The sequence below is a fragment of the Pelecanus crispus genome, chromosome 13 (assembly GCF_030463565.1).
Source record: "Pelecanus crispus isolate bPelCri1 chromosome 13, bPelCri1.pri, whole genome shotgun sequence".
Classification (NCBI taxonomy): Eukaryota; Metazoa; Chordata; class Aves; order Pelecaniformes; family Pelecanidae; genus Pelecanus; species Pelecanus crispus.
In genome coordinates, this window is record NC_134655.1 from 14,180,703 (window position 1) to 14,199,892 (window position 19,190).

At 46.2% G+C, this 19,190-nt stretch overlaps 1 protein-coding gene across 1 annotated transcript; it reads right to left on the minus strand.

The window, feature by feature from the left end:
* Positions 1 to 6,704: 6,704 nt before the first annotated feature.
* IL13RA2 (interleukin 13 receptor subunit alpha 2) lies at positions 6,705 to 18,383 on the minus strand. Its single transcript, XM_075720387.1, has 9 exons — positions 18,296 to 18,383; positions 15,578 to 15,729; positions 13,288 to 13,441; positions 12,703 to 12,823; positions 10,719 to 10,903; positions 9,425 to 9,582; positions 8,424 to 8,568; positions 7,646 to 7,748; positions 6,705 to 6,747 (listed from the first exon to the last, which is right to left on the minus strand). The coding sequence occupies exons 1-9, from the start codon at positions 18,372 to 18,374 to the stop codon at positions 6,705 to 6,707; spliced, it is 1,140 nt and encodes a 379-aa protein (XP_075576502.1). The 5' UTR covers positions 18,375 to 18,383.
* Positions 18,384 to 19,190: the final 807 nt, after the last annotated feature.

The following is a 19,190-nucleotide window of genomic DNA, read 5'->3' on the forward strand; positions in this document are numbered from 1 at the left end:
TAGGACAACATGAAGTTAAGGGATTGTGAAGGCTCTGTGTTCCCAGCCCCAAATTCTATGAAGCAATATTTCGTTCTCAGAAGCATCCAGAATCAACTAGCTTAACTAGCCCAAGCCTGACTGCATGCAGTCACGCAAGTAAGTTTTATTTACCCACAAGAGCATTTTCGTGGACACTTAGTATTACTGAAGCCAGGCTCAGTCTGCTCTGGAGAGCCGCAGTGTTGAGTAATGTCCTGTTGGGCTGCCATTAGCTAGTGTAGTTGAGAAAACGCTGGTGAGCAGCTTTAAGGGCTGAGAGCCTGCTTTATGCTTGCACTGTCTGACTTTTTTAATGCTTTTCTTTGTCACTGCATTTCCAGCTGTGCAGCCAGGAACTTCATGCTTTTGCTTCAGTAAAATAAATTGTGGTGTTGGCCTTTTAAGCTCTCTGTTGTTAAAAGTGGACTCAGCTGAACCTGGCAGGCAGCAAGGTTATTGTTTTCTCTGTGTGAGTATTTCTAAATAAATTGGCGGTATGGGCACGCTTCTGGGCAGCTACCAGTCAAGACCAATTTGAGAGTCCCAAAGGTTGGGACATATTTCCAGTTCAACAGTTAAGAGCTGGAACATCATCAGATAAAATGCAAGGACAATCCTTTCCTGGGCTTTATGCATCAGATGGGACCTCTCAGTGGCACCGCGCCTCTCCCAGTCTCCCTGGGTGGCCCCTGCTCTGCGGTCAGACCCTGTGAGGGTGCAAAGGATGTTTGGGTACCTAGAGGCAGGATGGGCACCTCCATCTGTTGTCTCTGGTTTCTTCTGTGTAAATTTTCTGTAGCCATTCCATGGAGAAAGCTGTGTGCACCAGATGGTTTAACACACTGTTTGCATCTGTTTGCTGTTACTGAAGTTGCACTTATGTGTCATGGCCATGCAGGGAAGGGGCACTTGCGGAGGGGAAGTCGACATGTCCAAGGGCGGCCAGGAGGGTGCAATCCTTGTGAAGACCAGGTTTTGCACAAACACACTGGCAGAAAAGGCTTGCTGTGGGCTGCTACAGCAGTCAGCACACAGGCGGATTGACAGCAGATACGAAGCAGGACAGAGCTGGGTACAGTTGGGCACTTAGAGTGGCACACATTCACACAGGGCACTTGACATCTTCGGTTTATCTGGCACACATTCCAGTGCAACCTTTCTTTCCAAATGTGCTCAGATAAATAGCAATTCAGTGCTCGAAGCCTGACTCTGTGCCTGGGTGGTGAGGGCCTGATGTGTTTCCAGATTTTAGCCTTGAAATATAGAGCTTCCTCTCCCAAGAACATCATGTTTCTGTTTGGTATGCATGATTTCCCCACCACTGTGTGAATTCCAATGAAGAACATTCTGCCACCCTTTGTTTGTTTTTAAATCTTAAAAGATACCTAGATAAGCGAATTCTATTAAAGGAAGGTGTTCCCTGGTTTGTAAAAAAAAACCCTGATATTTATTACTTGGGGTTTTTTTCTAAATGAAAATGACTCCTGCAAGTCCCTGGTGCTTTGGTGAGGTGGGACATTCAAGCACACCAAAGGTGTGCTTTTACCACCTTCACCACCTCCATTCACAGCTTCCCAGGCAAGGAAAGAAAAAAAATAGTTTGCAGATGATCACTGATGACCATGGCTCAAATCCCCCCCACCGCAGCTGCAGGAACTTCGGGCGACCTTTTGCACCTTCCAGCAATGGCAGGGCAATGCAGCCTAATTCAGTATCTCAGAGAAGGCGGAGCTGCTGTGCGGGCTCTCCTGCTGTTGGGAGATGAGCGCACACATCATCAGGGACCGCAGCATGGCTGCCACCATGCCTGTCAAGCCCCCATGCTTAAGGATGCACCTGCACTCAGCTCTCTGTGGAGTGACACCTGCTTAAACACTGGGGTTGTTTCTGGGCAGAGCTATCAGAAAAGAAATGTCAAGGCCATGTTTAGGATTTTCGAATTAGTTTTCTTTTCTTTGAAATGTGTCTGGTGGCATAACACTTGCTGAAATGGCATTTTATTTCCTGAGCAGAGGAGTCCCATGGTACGTCTGGACAGGGATTCGGTACAGGAAGCAAACAGCCCAGGATGGCAGGGAGGCAAATACTTGGTTTTGGTGCAAACCTTGCGGTGGCCATCATTTCTCAGCTGGTTGTTTTATCTCTCTGTACTCTGGGAAGAGGAACTTGACACAGATGGTTTGCAGAGCAGTTTCAGCGGTTCAGACAGCTCAGCCACAATATGTTGCCTCAAATTGTTTTGTTAAGCACATGCATCAGCTGTACTTGTTTGCCTTGAAGCTATGAGAACCACAGACCCTCCTGAGAAAATTCAGCTTCGACATAAAGAGCTTTGACAGTGCTCTCAAATGTACCCTGCCACACAAGGCACTGAGCTGCAAACCTGCCGTGGCCCATGAAGCTCTTTAGATTTTAGATTATATCATTAGTTACTGCACTCCTAAAGCCTCAACATCTAGAAGCTGAAGCCAGAAGGGCTGTGCCACATTACATCCTTTCAAGATCTAGGTACTCCCTAGAGCTCGGGAATGGGTGCTGAGACCTGCGAAGGCTCTGGGATGGGTGCTAAGACCCATGGTGGCTCAGGGATGCAGGAGCTGATGCCAGAGTGAGGTAGGGACATACAGCGGGGTGCAGTCCCCACTCAGCTGAGCTTCCACTTTGAGCTGATGGGGTATTTCTGTGGGTGCTCAGTGGCATGAGTGTGGGAGGGAGGGGTTTTGGGAGCAGGGGTAGGCTCGGGTTTTGGCTGGCACATGCCATGGGAGATGCAGCTCCGGTCACCGCAGCAGCGCTGGGCCATCGTCACAATGCCATGAGGCACGAGGGGTGATGTTACCCGGCAGCCAGCCTGGTGCTGAATGATGGCACAAAGGTGTGACACTTCTCCACTTAGCAGTACAAAAAGAACAAAACTCATCTATCTTACAGTGAGAGCACCATTATCCCCTCTATTTAATTTTCATGCACTAAATACTCAATTCTAGCAGAACCGATGCTGCACCTGCTTTCCTCCTCCTCTGCGTCCGAGCACGGATGCTGACACCCAGTGGCCATGGAGTTTCTAGCGCCTGTACGAGATGGAAAACCAGCAGAGATGCCTCAGCCGTTGAGATACAACTTCTACCTTTTCATTTCCTCAAATGCAAGAGGAATAAAGAGCTCCTGAAAGATGCCAGCCTTGCTTTATGTCTTTCAGCCATTGGCAGGTTATAGTGGTTGAAACACTTCAAAATCTTGTATTCAGAGGCCAGTCAGAAAAATGAAAAAAGATGAGGACGAATAATGAGGAATAAGAAGGTAAACTGGTTTTCAAATTATTCTTTTGTTGGCAGCTTGAGAATAGACCTCAGCGAGAGAAGGAGGGCAATTTTCTGAGTTCAGAGACCTTGGCATTCGCATTCCCTGTTTTGCTACTTCCCAAAAGCAGTTAGAATATGACAGACGCAAATTGATTTTGCATTTCCCTGCAGCATGCACAGGATTGTGCTTTCATATGTTTGACAAGTATTGACATTCTCTAGGGAAAAAAACTCTGTAGGAAAGGTTGCTTTTTATTCTTCAACAAATGGCTCTAAGACTTCATCAGTCAAAGACAAAAAAAAGACCCTAAACTCAAGGGTATGCAAAAGAGTTCTCTTTGTATGCTTGGCAAAGACATGCCCCACCAGACATGTGGGGCTAAGATGGTAAAAACACTGGGGAATCCAGACATGAGCTGGGGACAATAAAAGCAGAAAATGCCAAAGGAGGGATTTTGAAAGCACTTTACTGGCAATATTAATTATGGACTACAGCAAATGAATTAAACCACTGTAATGCAAATACTGTGTGAAAGAATTACGTAATTAGTGTCATTCTATAAACATAGGAAAAAAAGGATACTGCTGAAATACTAGCAAGGTTCAGGATGTTAGGAAGGACTAGCAGGTGGCCACCTATTAGGATTAAATTTTGCACATGCTGCAGATGTGATGCTGTGAGAAAGCGGGGGGGGGGGGGGGGGGGCAGTGGTGTATTGCTGCTGCAGCAGCGAGGACCCTCTGCAGGGGTGAGTTTGGTGAGCAGGGAGTCCCATACCAGGGCCAAGCCCAGCTGTCCTTACCTAAATGCTCCTGTAAAGCTGCAGCATACAGATACCATAAGTAGATGTACTTAATTTATCACTCTGTTACTAGGCAGGTTTCTAGGCAGGCTTCAGCCTAACTTTTATATTTTGTCGTTACTGAAATAGCTCTGATCTTTTTTGGGGTGAGTTCTAGCTGCGGAGGTACAACATCTGTTCCTTTGCCACCTCTTACCTGCACCCATTCTCTTCAGTTCTCGTTCCCTTCTTACCTCTTTTCGGACAGAATTAGACTAGAAACTTTAACTCAGCTTAAACCCATCCTGCAGGTCAGGGTTGCCACACCATTTGGCCCACTCCAAATGCCTGTGCCTGGCGCTCCAGCATGGTGAAGTGGGTGAGATCATATCAGATGTACCCAGGGCAGCAAGGTGGGCTCTAGCTGCCTGCCTCGCTTTTCCGCTGGGGGAGGTTCACAATGCACTCATGTTTTTAGTAGACATTTAAACTGTTTAAGAGGCTGGCAGAACATCAGAGGCCAACCAGGAGTTATTTCCAGTAATGGCAAATCTCAATGGGACTCTTTCCAGTAGTTTTCTCTAGTGCTTTTTCTGGTTTTAACCATTATTAGTCCAGTAACTGTTGCCCTGGTGGTAGTTCTGAAAACCTGTAACCCAAATGCTACCCAGTTCTGGATCTGTCAAAGTCCTCTAGTTCCTGAAAGTACCCGAAAACCCTAGAACAAGCTTGGCTGAGCATCTCTGCTCATACTGGTCTTGCAGAGCAGGAGATCCAGGCTTGGTCCTCCCAGACATTGCCCTGCCCTAATGGCCCATTGCTCTGCAGGGAGGCGCATGCAGCCCAGCCTCCAGAGCAAGTCAGAGCAAAATATTTGCACTGTGCCGGCCAGGGGCAGCTGTGGTGTACGGCTGTGCCCTTTGTCACTGCAAAAATCCTACTGGAGACAAGAGATGGAAGGAAGGGGACTCTGCAGCTGATGGGAGGGCAACAATCAAAGAGCTGCTCTCTCCCATCGCACAGAGGAGTAAATGCTGTCCTGAGCCTCCTGCATCTGGCCTGTTGTATGAACTGTGCATTCCCTTGAATTGCTCTGATGAGCATGTTTTGGAGATGTCTTCAGGCCAGGCTGCCCTGAGTTGGGGCTGGGAGCTGCTTCTGGGCCAAGCCAGCTTTATTCTGCTTCCTTCCCTCTTTCATGGTTCCTTTCACCTTCTCTGTTAGATCAGTCAGTGCCTTGCAAGTCCAGGTCCCTTCTCCAATTCTAATGTGCTGCACCCATCAAGGTAAAATACAGTATTTCAATGCCCCTTGCATGCTCACGGGTATTTTTAAATGTAAAGCCATCCCATGCTGGCTGGCCAGAAGCCAGGAGACAGTAGAGGCAGAGGTTGTGTCTCATCAAAATAACAACAGTCAGGAAATTTCATTTGTGCTCCAGTCTGTGCATAGACCATTCTTTTTCTGGTGCTTTCCTCCTTTGGTTGCTCCCCCAAATTGGGTTGTTGCCCATTCAGCAGTGGAAGCAGCTGATAGTGATTGAATAATTTTGCAGTTGGATGTGTAAGACAGCTCTTGCTGTGCTGTTTTGTGCCTGAGTGGATTAGCATGGCTCTTTACATAGCTGATTGACGCAAACTTGATTTTCTCTCTGAACTTCCACTGTTCACTAGCAATTCCCATTTTGAATAAATGCTCCTGCAAGCAAATATGTTTTCTGGGTTGTTCAGATGAAATGAAAGCACACTAAACCTCTGTGTTTGAGCGAGTTAGTTCTTTGACCAAAAACCCAGAATGGGCTTGGAGGACAGTGTCTCATCTAGTGCTGATTTTTAATCTTTTTCATCATCATCATAGGGAATGGTTCCTTAAAAAACAGTCAGCAATTTCATCAGCTGAATACATAGTGTTGAGAGACATCTTCGATACTTCATTGAAGTCTGGTACCAGCACCCATTTCCTAAAGAAGTTCCCACGCTGCCTTTGCCAGAGTAACCCTCACTTCTCCTCTGAAGCATCTGTCCTTTGCAGTAGCTGTGATCATGCCTTTTTACAACAAAACTTTCTCTCAAGGCCTCCCCGCTTCAGCTTTGCAACAGATAAGGCATATCAGTTAATGAAATAAATAGCTCAGGTAGCTCATGTTCAGCATTTAGATGTTCTTGGCAGGCTGAGTATTTGGGGACTAGGAAGATGTGGTGAGAGCGAGGTGGGGTACAGTGGCTAGATGCAGGCGTTTGTACCTAGCATTGTGTGTGAAGTGCTGCCCTTCAGTGTGTCCTGTTGACAGATTTCTAGAGTCCTCAAAAAGTCAAAAACAAACCCCCATAGCAATGTGTTATCTTTATTTATGGCACTGCCTCCTTTTTCTCCCTTGCCCTGTTACTAGAAACAGCTTGCTCCAGAGTCAGTTTAAAACTCCTCCAATGTGTTCCTGGGCCCATTGATGACTTGAATTGCAACAACCAGTCTTGCAAATGGCAGCAAGTATGGAAGACCCACACAGGCTATAGAAAGCTCAGGGCTTCTCGGCTGTCCTTGGGATGATGTTCTAAGAGCAATCCATCAAACACAAGTGGTACAGCAGTTGCAAGCAGAGTTAGCATCCCACTGATGCATGCAATGGCTTTCCTTCTGGGGATCTGAAATAGGCACAGACTGTTATTCCCAGCACCAAGAGACAGCTGGGGACACACTACAGCATCCCCATTGCACATCACTGCATCCCAGTGGCAATGCGGGAAGCATTTGCTTTCCACAGTTCTCTTGCTAGAATCTACACTTTATTTGAATTTCACAAACCAAAACATTTGAAAGGCGGATACAAAACAAAGATGAAGGAGTGTGTGTCTCAGACTCCATGCATTCAACTACCAAATAGGTGTTAGTTCATCTCTGAGGACAACACGAAGGTATTTCTATAGTCAGTTCTCCCTCATCAGTGATGCCTTAAAAGGCCTATTGGAAAAGCTACCCACTTGCTTACACTATATGGCCATGAGGAAAAGATAATAGTTATCAGTACCAGGGGAACAGTTCTCTCTAAGTGATCCTTCAGACCTGAAGAAAATGTCATCAGTACCAATAATTTGGATATGGGCATCTTGTGCTGTCACTGATATGAAGGCAAACAACTGGGACAGGAGCACAAAGAGAATGAGGCCTTTGCCCATGAAAATGGCAGTTCTTTAACACAACTACTACAAATCTCTGCTGCCTGAGTGGTTTGGGGAAGATAATGGCATTATTTATGCTGCTGTGCATGCAAGTGACTTTGCTGCATTTAACAGAAGCAGTCTGAGCTCATATGAGCAGGATTTGAGTCTCTGCTGTGAGTTTATGGGTTATTGTGAGGCATTTCATATCAGAAACAGCCACACTTATAAGGTTGTTTCCTGAAAGTAAACTGTTGTTTGGTGTCCAATCTTAGAGCATCTGTTAATGTTTGGCTCTTAGTATTTAATATGTTGTTTCATTTATAACTAGTCTGAGATACCCACATAAAAGCACACTGCATGGACAGGCTGCCTTGGTGCTTACCTTTTCTTGCACTGGCCAATCAGCACACATATTATGAGGCTACTTGACAAACTCAGAATGACTGGAATGAGGATAAATAGTTGCTTGTCCTCTTTTCTGTACACTGCAAAGATAAATGACAGCAAGTAAGAAAATGCTAGCTTCCAGAACGGGTCATATTACCTCTCACAAAGCTTGGGCTCAGATGCAAATTCAGTGTGTCCAGTTTGTTTGTTTGTTTGTTTACTTACTTACTTACTTACTGTATAGGGTAACATGCTCCTTCAGGGTAGCATATATCCTGCATATTATAGCCACTGCTATGTGCCTGTTCCCTGCCTTCAGCATCTTGCAGCAGAGCCACTGCACACAGAGACAGCCCTATAGAGCCTACGGGGTGCAAAGGAGTTGATCTGTGGTGCAGGGCAGCCAGGAGGATGCCTTGCGGAGAGACTCCGAGTACCACGTGCCCTCTTTCGCACTGCAGTCGCCAGAGAGCCTCTGAGTACCATGTGCCCTCTCTTGCAAAGCAGTCACTGCTCCATCACAGCTGTTGCTGTGCAAGCGGGGAAAGGTGCTGGGGCAGAAGCATTAATATTTTGGGGCTTGCCTGCTAAGTGCACTGGAGATGAAAAGCTGTAGGTATGGCTGTGCTGGAGTAGGTTGAAGGTGTAACTAAACCAGGATCCCACCTCCAGTGCTGGACACCAGCAGATGCCCATGGCAGCCATCAGTGCTTGGTCCCAAACAGGCTTTATAAAGGATGTAAAAGAAACACTGGTTACTTTGGGTTCCATACCAGAGAAACACTCCGGTGTCCATTCACTCCAAAAGCCCTGGTCAGCACAGAAAATATTTGTTCTCCCTCTGACACGAACACATGAAATACGGCTTTGATTTGCTCTGGAAATTGTTAAAGTGGTCTCCATTTGGGTTGACACAGACTGAGAAACAAAACAGAGAACAAATGTCAAGGAATTATGTGCCACCACCAGTAGCTCTCTGGCATGGCCTGATGTTTCTGAACATACTCTCCAGGCTCTGCAAACCCTTGGATTATGTTTTGGCAGTTTAAAATTATTTCATAATAGTTTTGGACCAGCTAATGCCAATAAGATGATTATGGAGATGAGTCTACTGAAAATACACACACTCTGGGGGGCACCATCATATATGTTGCCATTTATGCCTGTTAATTTATGGAATCTTTCATTAAATTAGCTAAAAAGACACGTGTAGAATATGGCAATTAAAGAAACAATGTCCTTTAGATGTCCCCTATGATTAATTAGTTCTTGCCATTTTTGCTATCAAAACTGCACCTGGATAATGCACAAGGAAAAAGCACCACGCATAAAAGACGTGCTGTGTCCCAGGTCACTTCTTTGGAGAGATTAGAATTATAGTTTCATTGGACCAAGTTGCGCCACCATATTCAGGAAAACAAACCACAACAACCTTTAAATTTTCATGATGACAGCTTTCTGAGATAACAGGCAGGAGGCCAGAGAAAGCGATCACTCAGAGACTCTCGCTGGGATCTGTTACTGCTAAAGCAAATGCTGCAGCTGGAGGTCAGGGTGTTAAGTAGGAACATGTGCAATGGAGCAGCCCATCAGTATTTTCCACCAGCAGCACCAGCTAATAAAGTCTCTGCACAGTCCATGCACAGGGTAGCTAACATGCTGTCTGCAACCTGGTGCAAACCCCAATTTTCCAGCGTGCCTACTTGCTGCCAGCCATCAGGCAGGGCTCCCCCACCCCTTCCCCTCCTTGCGGTATGGTGTGTGTTGTCCCTACCGCCCAGGCAGCCTTGGCCTCCCCCTGATCTTCTGCCAGCTGAACCTCGTACTCCAGGCACTGGGGCGGTGTTTCGCCACCCGGGGGGCTCCACGCCACATGGAGCTCCTCAGATGCAGACATGGAAACCACCAGCTGCTTTGGGGGTGAGGGCTTTGCTAGGGTGGGGAAACAAAAAGAGAGAAGGTCAAGAGGTGCAATCAAACAGTTCCTGGTGGGAAATGCTTCAGTTAATCACTGCCAGCCTCTACCCCTTTTCCCTGTTGACGGGATTTCTTAGCTCCCATTGCTAGCAGCCATGATGCTGCAGGAGCAGGATGTCACTGAAGCTGGAGGGTGGGTTGTTTCTTTTAACTTGACACGTGGGCTGGCCTAGGTCCTTGCTCTAGGCTGTGGTGCAGGGGTTTTGAAATGCGGGGGTGTGAGCATTGTGCTTGGCACATTTCCCTGGCATTGCTGCCAGCCAGCCCTCCCTGTGCTGCAAGGGCAGCCTCAGCCCCTGCAGTGAGATACCACAACAGTGTTGGCCTGACATCCTCTGCCTCCCAGGAGAGGCTCTGGTTTATGTCAGATGCCCAAAGCCACATATGAAGCGCATGGCAGCACTAATTGAATCCAGAAATCCTGCTTATTAGCCCAGTGGCTTAACTGGAGTACTAGCTATTTGTCCCCCTAACACTTACATGAGGGTAAATGCATCAGCATGGTAAGTGCCCATAATAAAGAGCGAGTACATGCATCGGGTTATACATCATCCTGTGCTTTGCTTCCTTTCCCTGTCTCTGATGTGTTTGAAATCTGCCTTTGCTCTGGCAGACCCCATCACACCTTGCACTCAATTATCCCCAGCCCTTAGCTTGATTTGAACAGCAAAGCCCAAAGATCTCTCCTGTGCTTGCATGAGTGGAGCAGTGGTTTCAATTCCAGCAGGAGTAAATAAGTCCACCTCTGTGGCAGTGCTGCTAGAGCCAAAAACCCCATAGCTGCTCTGCCATCTGCCCAGCAGACCATTTATGTCCCAAGTTGTCCAGCTGCTAAGCACTTGGAGGCACCCACTGACCCTCCAGGGTGGGTGCTGAGTGGCGTTGCTCGCCTGCAAACACTGCTGGAAACTAAAGTCCTGTGTGGCACATGTCACAGCCCCTTCTCCAGGGGGAAATCCACCCAGACACATTACAGCCACCCATCTACAAGAGCACACATTTGTTTGAGTCCCCTCGTGCAAGACGTGAGCTTTGGGTGCGTGGTGGCTGTGTGGGTCCCCAGAGCCCTGCCGCTTTCCTGCCAGTGTTACCTAGGTTGTGAAGGCGAAGGGTGATGTACAATGGCCGTAGTAGAGTGGCTGCCGCCGAACCATTGACACAAATGCTCAGATCCTTATATTCTGCCTGGCTCAGATTTTGCAACATGCAGCCGATGTTTATACCGTGATCCTGAATATAGTCATCACACTGCGCTGCATGGTCCAGCCCCTCGTACCTAGCGGTGTTTTAGGAAAACAGAAAGAAAAAATAACCAAAGCAATGCCAGTTGCTACTTGTGTAAGGCCTTTTTTTAAGATTGGACCTAAGCCTCGACTATTGCCTGTGTCCTACCCACCCTTTGTCTTTTGCAAGTGATCCAAAGCACAGTGTTATGCAGCAGTCACCTGGACTCCTGCGATGGGAAAAGTGTGGGGAGGAGAAAGAAACAAATTAACATGCACAGATGGCTTCCTAGGTTGGTTTGTAGGCTGTGTCAGCCTCTCCCCAAGCCCATTCCTCAGGCACAAGAGGCCTCATGAGGTGCCACTGTGTGAGTGGAGCCAGGACAGGATCTGTCCCCTACTCATGGAAACGCCCATCCTCCCATGGGGCACTTACGGCACCATCAGCCACCAACTCTGGAGTTGCAGAAAGGTCCCCTCCCAAGCCAAAATGCAGCGTTTTGTGGCAGGTGACATGTGCTGTGAATGTAATGGGTGTTGAGCTGCTACAGCTGATTGCAGGTAGGCTCCATGCATCTACATGGGCATGTAATGATGGGAGCAAGGAAGGGGTTTGCTGGTTATAAGCTAATGTGCAACCACAACCCCCTCCTCTCAAACTGCCTCCTGTCTTTGGGGGCCACTCACCAAAGCTTAGCTGCTGGCCCCATCCTGGAAATACTAAGTGGTGTTTCATATTACCTGTTAAGACTTCTGCTGGCTTAGTGCCCTTGAGGCAGGGCTGAATCTGGCCTCTCTAGTCTACACCTAATGAAGGTTGCCCTGCACAGCACATTATGTTTCGGAGAAAAACTTCATGTGGTAGTGCTATAAAAATTAACTCACAGGGATCAAAGGATGCCATGGCTGTGTTCCAACCCACTCTTGTTATACAGTGGGACCCAGATCCAAATGCTTGGTTTTGTTACAGGCAGTTAAATAAGGGCAGGTTTGTTGGGGGTTTTTTGGTGTTTTTTTTTTTTAAGAATGTATCATGAATTTCCATGGTTTCCTTTAAGCAGACCTTTGTAGTTAGCAAAATGGTTTTAAATCAGTGTTTCTGCTTCGAAGGCTATTTCCAAGAGCTACACAGAAACTATTTTTAAAAAAGCAGCTATCATTTTCTACACATAGTCCAAAGGCATGAAACCCAATGATTTCCTAACTAGTCATCCTTACCATAGTATCATAGGAATTGAAGCACAAATACAGCATTTACTTTGTCCAAAACCACTATGTCTAGTTTTGTTTTTCTTGCAGAACATAATCATTAGGCAGTAGTATAAAAGAAACAACTGAGAAACATGCATTATTACTACCTTTTGGCAGCATGTTTGCTAAGGCTATGAAAATAGATTTGAAGAGTAAAACTGTTAGTTACCAAGAAGCCCTTCACTTTGTATAGGGTTCACTGAGCTTAGTAACCTCCTGCTGAATCTTATCCTATAGAGAAATATGCACTGTGATCAAGGGAAACGTGCAGCCAGAATGATCCAGCTACATTCAGCAAAGGGAAAAGACAAGGCTTCATGATGGATAACATGCAGAAAGCACTCCACAGGGGTGAATAGAGGGGAAAGGAGGAAGGGAGAAGGCATTCCCTGTAGAAGGTCAGCATGAGCCTGATTTTAAGGAAGGCAGCAGGGATTTGGTATTTCCTTGCCAGCAGGCACATGTTGCTTGGAGCATTATTTCTGCTCATTCTGGGTGGATCGTGTAATAGCCATAAAAGTGTATTTGCCATGGCATTTTAGTGCCCTGAGAGGTTCACTTGATTGCTGCCTGGATGTTTTTCTGTTTTGCTGATACATACCAATAATATAGTCCATAATGTACGCCACGAGGAGCAAGGAGTCCTGGTTGCCAAGTGCACTTGAGGTATTCCCAGTCATGATAGATGCAGTGGAAATTCTGAACCTCTGATTCCAGTTTTCCTGTCAAATGAGAAGAAAATAACTGCTATTTAGTAATGTAGCAGTCAGGCTCAGCAGAAATATCGTTTTATGTCTTTGAACAATTGTGTGCTGCAGTTGAAAGACAAAAAAGGAAAAGAAGGCCAGTTGCCATTATTAGATAGTTTTGCTGCCAAGTTCTCAGTTTCCTATATAAGCCAGTTCACTGTACTTAGAGCAGAAAGATGCATAACTGACCTTTTCATTCAGCAGTGGAGCTCATGCAGGGCAACCCAGTAGAGCCGGGATATGGGCAGAAGGAAATGAGACCCAAGTATCCAGTAACCACAGCCACAGCCAGTGGAAGCAGAGATACTCTGGTGTCTTATACCTCAACAAGCCCTGCAATGGCTTATCCATCCAGCAACCCTCAGGCCAGCAGTGGTTCATGCAACAGGCTCATGCAAAGCGCAAATCCACACCAGGTACCGAAGGCTGCTCCTAACCTTGCAATGGGACCTGAAAGGTAGCATAAATCCAGTCACTTTGCACCTCCACACCATCGGTACACCGTCCTTCGAGCAGTGTCTGTACCTTCACTTCAGCAGTCCTGCTGAGGTCAAATCCAACTCTGAATTTTAGCTTCCTAGTAAAAATAACCTGGTTGAAAGACAGACTTTATAAGCACCTCTTCTGTTGCTAAGTGGGCTGCAGAATGAGCTACCTGCTCTAGCTGCGAGTAGGCTCATTTGTGTGCTTTAATGTTTCCTTACATTTCTGTCCTGCTTCTCCTGCCCCGTGCTTCTCCAGCACTCTTGTACCACCTTCTCTGTCCAGCCTCACTGGCTTTGAGTCCCTCCATCCCATAGGCCACCAGCAACGACAAGACAGAGCACACTATGGAATCAAGGGATTCCCACCAGCCAGGAGCACTGGGGAGGGACTGAGGATACCACCGTAAATCCAGATAAAAGGCACTTGTTCGTCATGTGAGATAATCAGAAACAGAAGGAACAAGGAGTCTTGTGACTGATGGTTCCCATGGGAAGCACAGCCACACCCTGCAAGGATGGAGCAGCAGCCAGGCAGCGCAGCACAGGCTCACCAGCGCATGTTGCTGGGCTTAGCCCTCTGCGGAACTTTTTGAGCACCCCCTCTGAAGATTTTTCTTCTTTTTTTCCCTCAGACTTACTCCACCTTACTTTATGCAAGGGAAAAATATGTTGGCAAGAGTTACAACAAATGGCAAGAGAAAGAAGGTGTCACGTTAGCCCAAGCAGGACAGAAGTAACATGCTGTAAAATGTATATGTGTGCTGCAGTGGGAACTGCATTGGCACAGCCCACAGTCAGACTTTTTGTCAGCAGTCCCAGAGTGTAAGAGCCATGTTCAGCCATGTGTTTCTAACAGACATCGATGACTCTTGCTTCCACTGCTGTCCCATGGATTTTTTTGCAGACTGATTCTTCTTTGTGACCTTATCTGCAGTCAAGGTTTTGGCAAGGGTGATTTTTTTCTACTTTTTAGATCTGCCTTGTGTAAGACACTTTTATTACTTGTGATTTAGGGAATTCTGACATGGTTTTTAAAACTGCATTTATTTTTTTTCTTTATGCTTTTTAAATGCCAGTTAAAAATCATCACAGAAGAATCTGTACAGCTGCACCCTGCTTCATGGGTGGGAGTGTGACGTGCATCACGACCGATGTCAGGTCGAAGAGCCCCTTTCCATGCCCTCACAATTGCAATCGAAAGCTGAAACAAGAGTGGGAGGCACCATGCTCTTCCACCTCTGCAGGCTCCCATGGGATGGCTGGGCCAAAACCCGTTTGTGTGGTGGCTGAGTGCATCCTGGCAGCCTTGGCTTTACTGCCTCGGGCAGATGACGTGAATGACCAGCTCATGCAGGACACGCAGAAACCGTTCCCAGCAAGAGGCTGGGGTCCACAGCACTGCTAACCCAATGTGACTGCTCCTTCTCTCTCTCCCTGGTCTCTTGAGCTGGCAAGCTCTCTTAGCACTCCTGCTTTAGGATTGTGGAAAAAAAAATCTCCCTTTCTTTCAGGACACCAATCTATGTTTTGGGTTGTTGGGGGACATCCTTAGCATATTTTTCATGTGTTCCTCAGTACCTTGTGCCAACCAAACAGCCTACTGCTGGGTTTCTCCTCTCCACACTTCATTTACCTTCCTAACCCTGCAGCAGCTTTCATTTTTTAAGCACTCCCAAAATATATTCCTACAACCTTTCCTGTACTGTGCCTGTCTGCTATTGCCCTGCTACACATCAACGAGAGAAGACTGACAATTTCATCATAGAGCTGAGTTAGAGTCAACCATATCTAAAAGACAAAAGTAAATGGTAATTAGAAACACCCTTCTGGATAAAGGGAATGCTAGAGCATTAGGATAATTAATGAAATTTAATCTTTTATTTATTCACCACTTTGCATCCCTAAAGATCTGTTGACACTTGAGTTTCAGTTCAAGCCCCGTATCTAAAACGTGTAATGCCTTTTACAATGAGGAATGCTACTAGATATTATTGGATTAATTTTGGCAGCAAGCACCACACCCTCTGACAGAAATAGCCCCTTCTCTGACTGCTGCTGCAACTACATTTCAAAACACATTCCCATCTGGCAAAAGATTCAAACCACTGGAACAGTCTGGCTTTTTCATGGAAAGCTGGAACTGCTTTGGTACTCCTCCTTGAAAAGCAACATAAACTTATGCAGGAACTAAAGGCAGAACAATAGCCCGGATTTAAGAGGATTAAACTGTGCTTTGTCTTACCTTCCAGTCTCTGTCACCAGTGTTGCGGTATTCAAACTTGTATTTTACTGTACATTCGTTGAAGCTTTGTACATTGGGTGGAGGTTTCCACTCTATATTGAGAGAACCTAAGAGTCCAGGATCAGTGATCTGAAGGTCTTGTGGGGGAGCAACTAAATTGAAAACAAAGCAGGGGGTAAACCAGAGTGTTGATGTAAAGAAAACAACAACAGCAACAACAACAAGTAATGAAATCTGATGAGATGACAAATGCAGCTGCTGGATGTGGAGGGAAGCACTGCTGGTCCAGGTCCAGCCCTGGCTATTTAATAGCCTGTTTTCAACAAACATGCACAAGCTCTGCTCCTGCCCACCTCCCAGAAAAACAGTTTTTGCTGATGCCCAGAGAAAACTCTCAAGGACCATTGAAAAGGCACAAAGAATGCCACGTTTGACACTCTTTTTCAAGATGTTTTAAGCAAAACTGGGATGACATTTCAAGTCCTGTATTTGCTTACTTTTAACTCATTATATTTATCCACTGTCAGGACAAGTATCCTTGCAAACACTGTTTGCAGCACGTACACCAGCACAGGATGACAGATCTCGGCATGCTGTCAGGGATATCTATATTGCTTAACCGTTAACAGACACAAATCACCCATATTGCTTTAAATATTCCTTTCAGGTATATTAAAGGTTAATGAAAAACCAAGACAAAAACCATACAGAAGCAGAAAAGCAGAGAGTTAAAATCATTCTTATTTTGCACATATATCAGCTATACAAAAATGTGCTTTTACAGTAAATCTGGCTTTTATTAAGCTATTGTAAGATGCTGCCATATGTCAGTAAATCAGCATATATATTATGGATGACTTCCATACTACGGCATACTTCCTAAAAGCCCAGATCTGTATGGAGCCGTCATTCACATGACAAAAACTGTTTGGCTATTCAGTTTTATTCATTTTATTCGAATGAAGTAAATTTTTCTAACATCTCAGGTAATTTTTCTCCACTGTCTAGAGGTGAGGTTGTCCATTTGGGTTTCTATGTGTTCACTGCATGATACACTTTTTTCACGGTGATTTGGAGCCCATCTCCTGGCAGTGTCAGTTCAACACTGCCACCATTGTCCTAGAGTCGAACCCTGTTACAGTGGCTGACATGTGTAATTTCCGTAACAGGCTGGCCAAGGAGATCTGCTGGCAGGGCTGCCAGCCAGACTCTCCTGTGCTTGGGAAAATCCTCCTGAGTGGATAAATGCTGAGCTTCACAGCTATGCAAACAAGGAAACAAAAAGCTACTAGCCTTAGTCATGAGCCAGGTGATAAGCTGTCAAGAGACGATTAGATTGGGCAAAATCGGAATTTCTGACTGGAAACAATAGCACTCTGAAATTTGTTTCCATCCTGAGCTTGAACAAAACAGTAATATTTTTTCAAAACAATTGCAACTGTAAACAGCAATTCTTGCAAAATAAATTTTGACTGGATTTCAGAGGAAATGGAAAAGCTTCTTTTTGGGATGTGGCTTCTGTTCTGGGATTTGATTGTTTTTTAAATGTCAGCACTGCCTCTTGCAGTTTCTCATTTTCACAATATTACATGATAAAGCAGTCTCACTCACATCATTCATGCAGAGCACAAGACTAGAAATACTCTATTTCATTATCCAGTCTTGAAGGAAAGCTGCTCCTGAATGTTTCTTGAAAAAAAACCCCAAGAACTTCTCTACCTGATTTGTATGGCAGTGAGTCAGGTAGCGATGTGCTGGCTAGACGGCCGCAGCCCTCACAGCCACCCACTCCTGCACATGCTCAGTTGAACATCACAGCTTTGATGACAAACCACCTGCTTAGCCCCAGCTGCCTCCCACTGCCTTGCCCCATACCACGCAGTGCCTTAGGTGGGGCAAGCAGCAGGAGGTTTTGCAATTTTCTGCCTGTTTTTCCAGTGGAAAAATGGCAGTCTGCGAGGTGGCCCCCATATCTTCTACGTCTGCACTTCTCTGTGCTGGCCAGAGAGGTGCAGGTGACTATCATGTTTTGACAAGCCCATTTTAAAGGCAGTGCTGCTTTTCTTGGTGTGGCAGTGGCGTGTTTGCTGGCTGGCAGGACAGGGAGCCTCTCAGTGCCCTCTTGGCTAAGTTTTCACCTCTCCACTGTGTACCAGCTGCAGCAGGGAGGGCCAGACCTGCTCGCTGTTGCTCTGAAGAAGGAAAGCTTTTGGGTACAAAGTCCCAGCTACCAGAGGCCAGAAGGGCTGGGTCTGGCAGGTGCGGTGCAGGAAAGAGGTGCTCGAGGGCTTGAAGCAAAATCTGCTTCAAGTGCCATTGCCATGGATGATAGCTTGCAGAGCAATATTTTTTTAGAAGTATTATTCTCCAATTATGAATAAGCCTTGTGTTTCATACACCTAGCACAGTCTGGCCAGCTGCGACCATGCTCAGGAGCATTTACGTATCAAAGTGGTATTTCTATTTGATAACTCTATATCAAACAATATAGTCGCTGTTCACCAAAGGCGGTTTCTGCTCCTTTAGAAGTTATTCAGAAAAATATCCACTAAACACACAGTATATTTACACAGTTGATTACAGGTTTACAAATCAGCCACTTGCTGTAACACACACACACACACGAAAAGCTTTGGTTGAAGGACTAACTTCATAAAAGGCCTGAGTTCACGCGAAGCACGCATTAGGCAGTGACACAAAAGGCATGCCAGGCTTTACCTGTGGTGTGGTAGGAAGAGGACGCCACGTAGCCCCACACCAGTGCCACGGAGAGCATGTAAAGCTGCCGGAGAGCCATTCAGAGGTAGGGCGTCAGGGGTTCCCGCTGGAAGGTGTGTGGCGTCAGAAAAGCGGTCCCACGGCACACATGCAAGGAGGCTGGAGAAATAAAGTGGAGCTGAAAGGCTTCAGAGCATCAGTGGGGCCCTGGCATTCCCTCTGCAGGGCGAGCACTGACAACAAGCGCCTTTTTACTCGTTTACCAAGCCTGATTAATCATTTCCCAGAGGACTTTTATTTGTAACTTTTGGGGATGGCAACACATGGATGACTTTGGCTTCATTTGAAATAGTTTCTGGTTAGCTAAGCACATTCTCTGAAGGCACGTCAGCCTGTACTTCAGTCACTAAGCCATCTACCACGCATCTTCTGTGGAAAGAGTGACACAGCAAGCAACTGACCTGCCTGCTGTAGGAAGTGCCTCGGAACAATGACATTTTCATTAAAAAAAAAAACAAAACAACAAACCAGAATGCCTGAGCCTTGCCTTATCCAATAAACAGACACATCTTATGCAACTGTCACCAGTGCTTTTGGTTTTCCTGTATTACAGTTTGGCAGAGAGAGAATTTCCTTTCTAATTCACCCTCCAACAGAGAAGAAATGCTAGGAAAGCTTGTGAGAAGTCTTCTTAGTTCTCATGATAATTTTTGAAGGGGACAAACTTCCTGAGCAGGTCTGCTGGAGGGAAGATGGGGACTGAGAGGGACAGAGCAGCAGAGTTTCCAGGGGGGCTTCTGCTTCCTTCAGATTTCATGCTGAAGGTGGGTGGGAATCACTGCCTATGGACACACCAGCCCAGCTTGCTTCCCTATCCCAGAAAGCACATGGATTA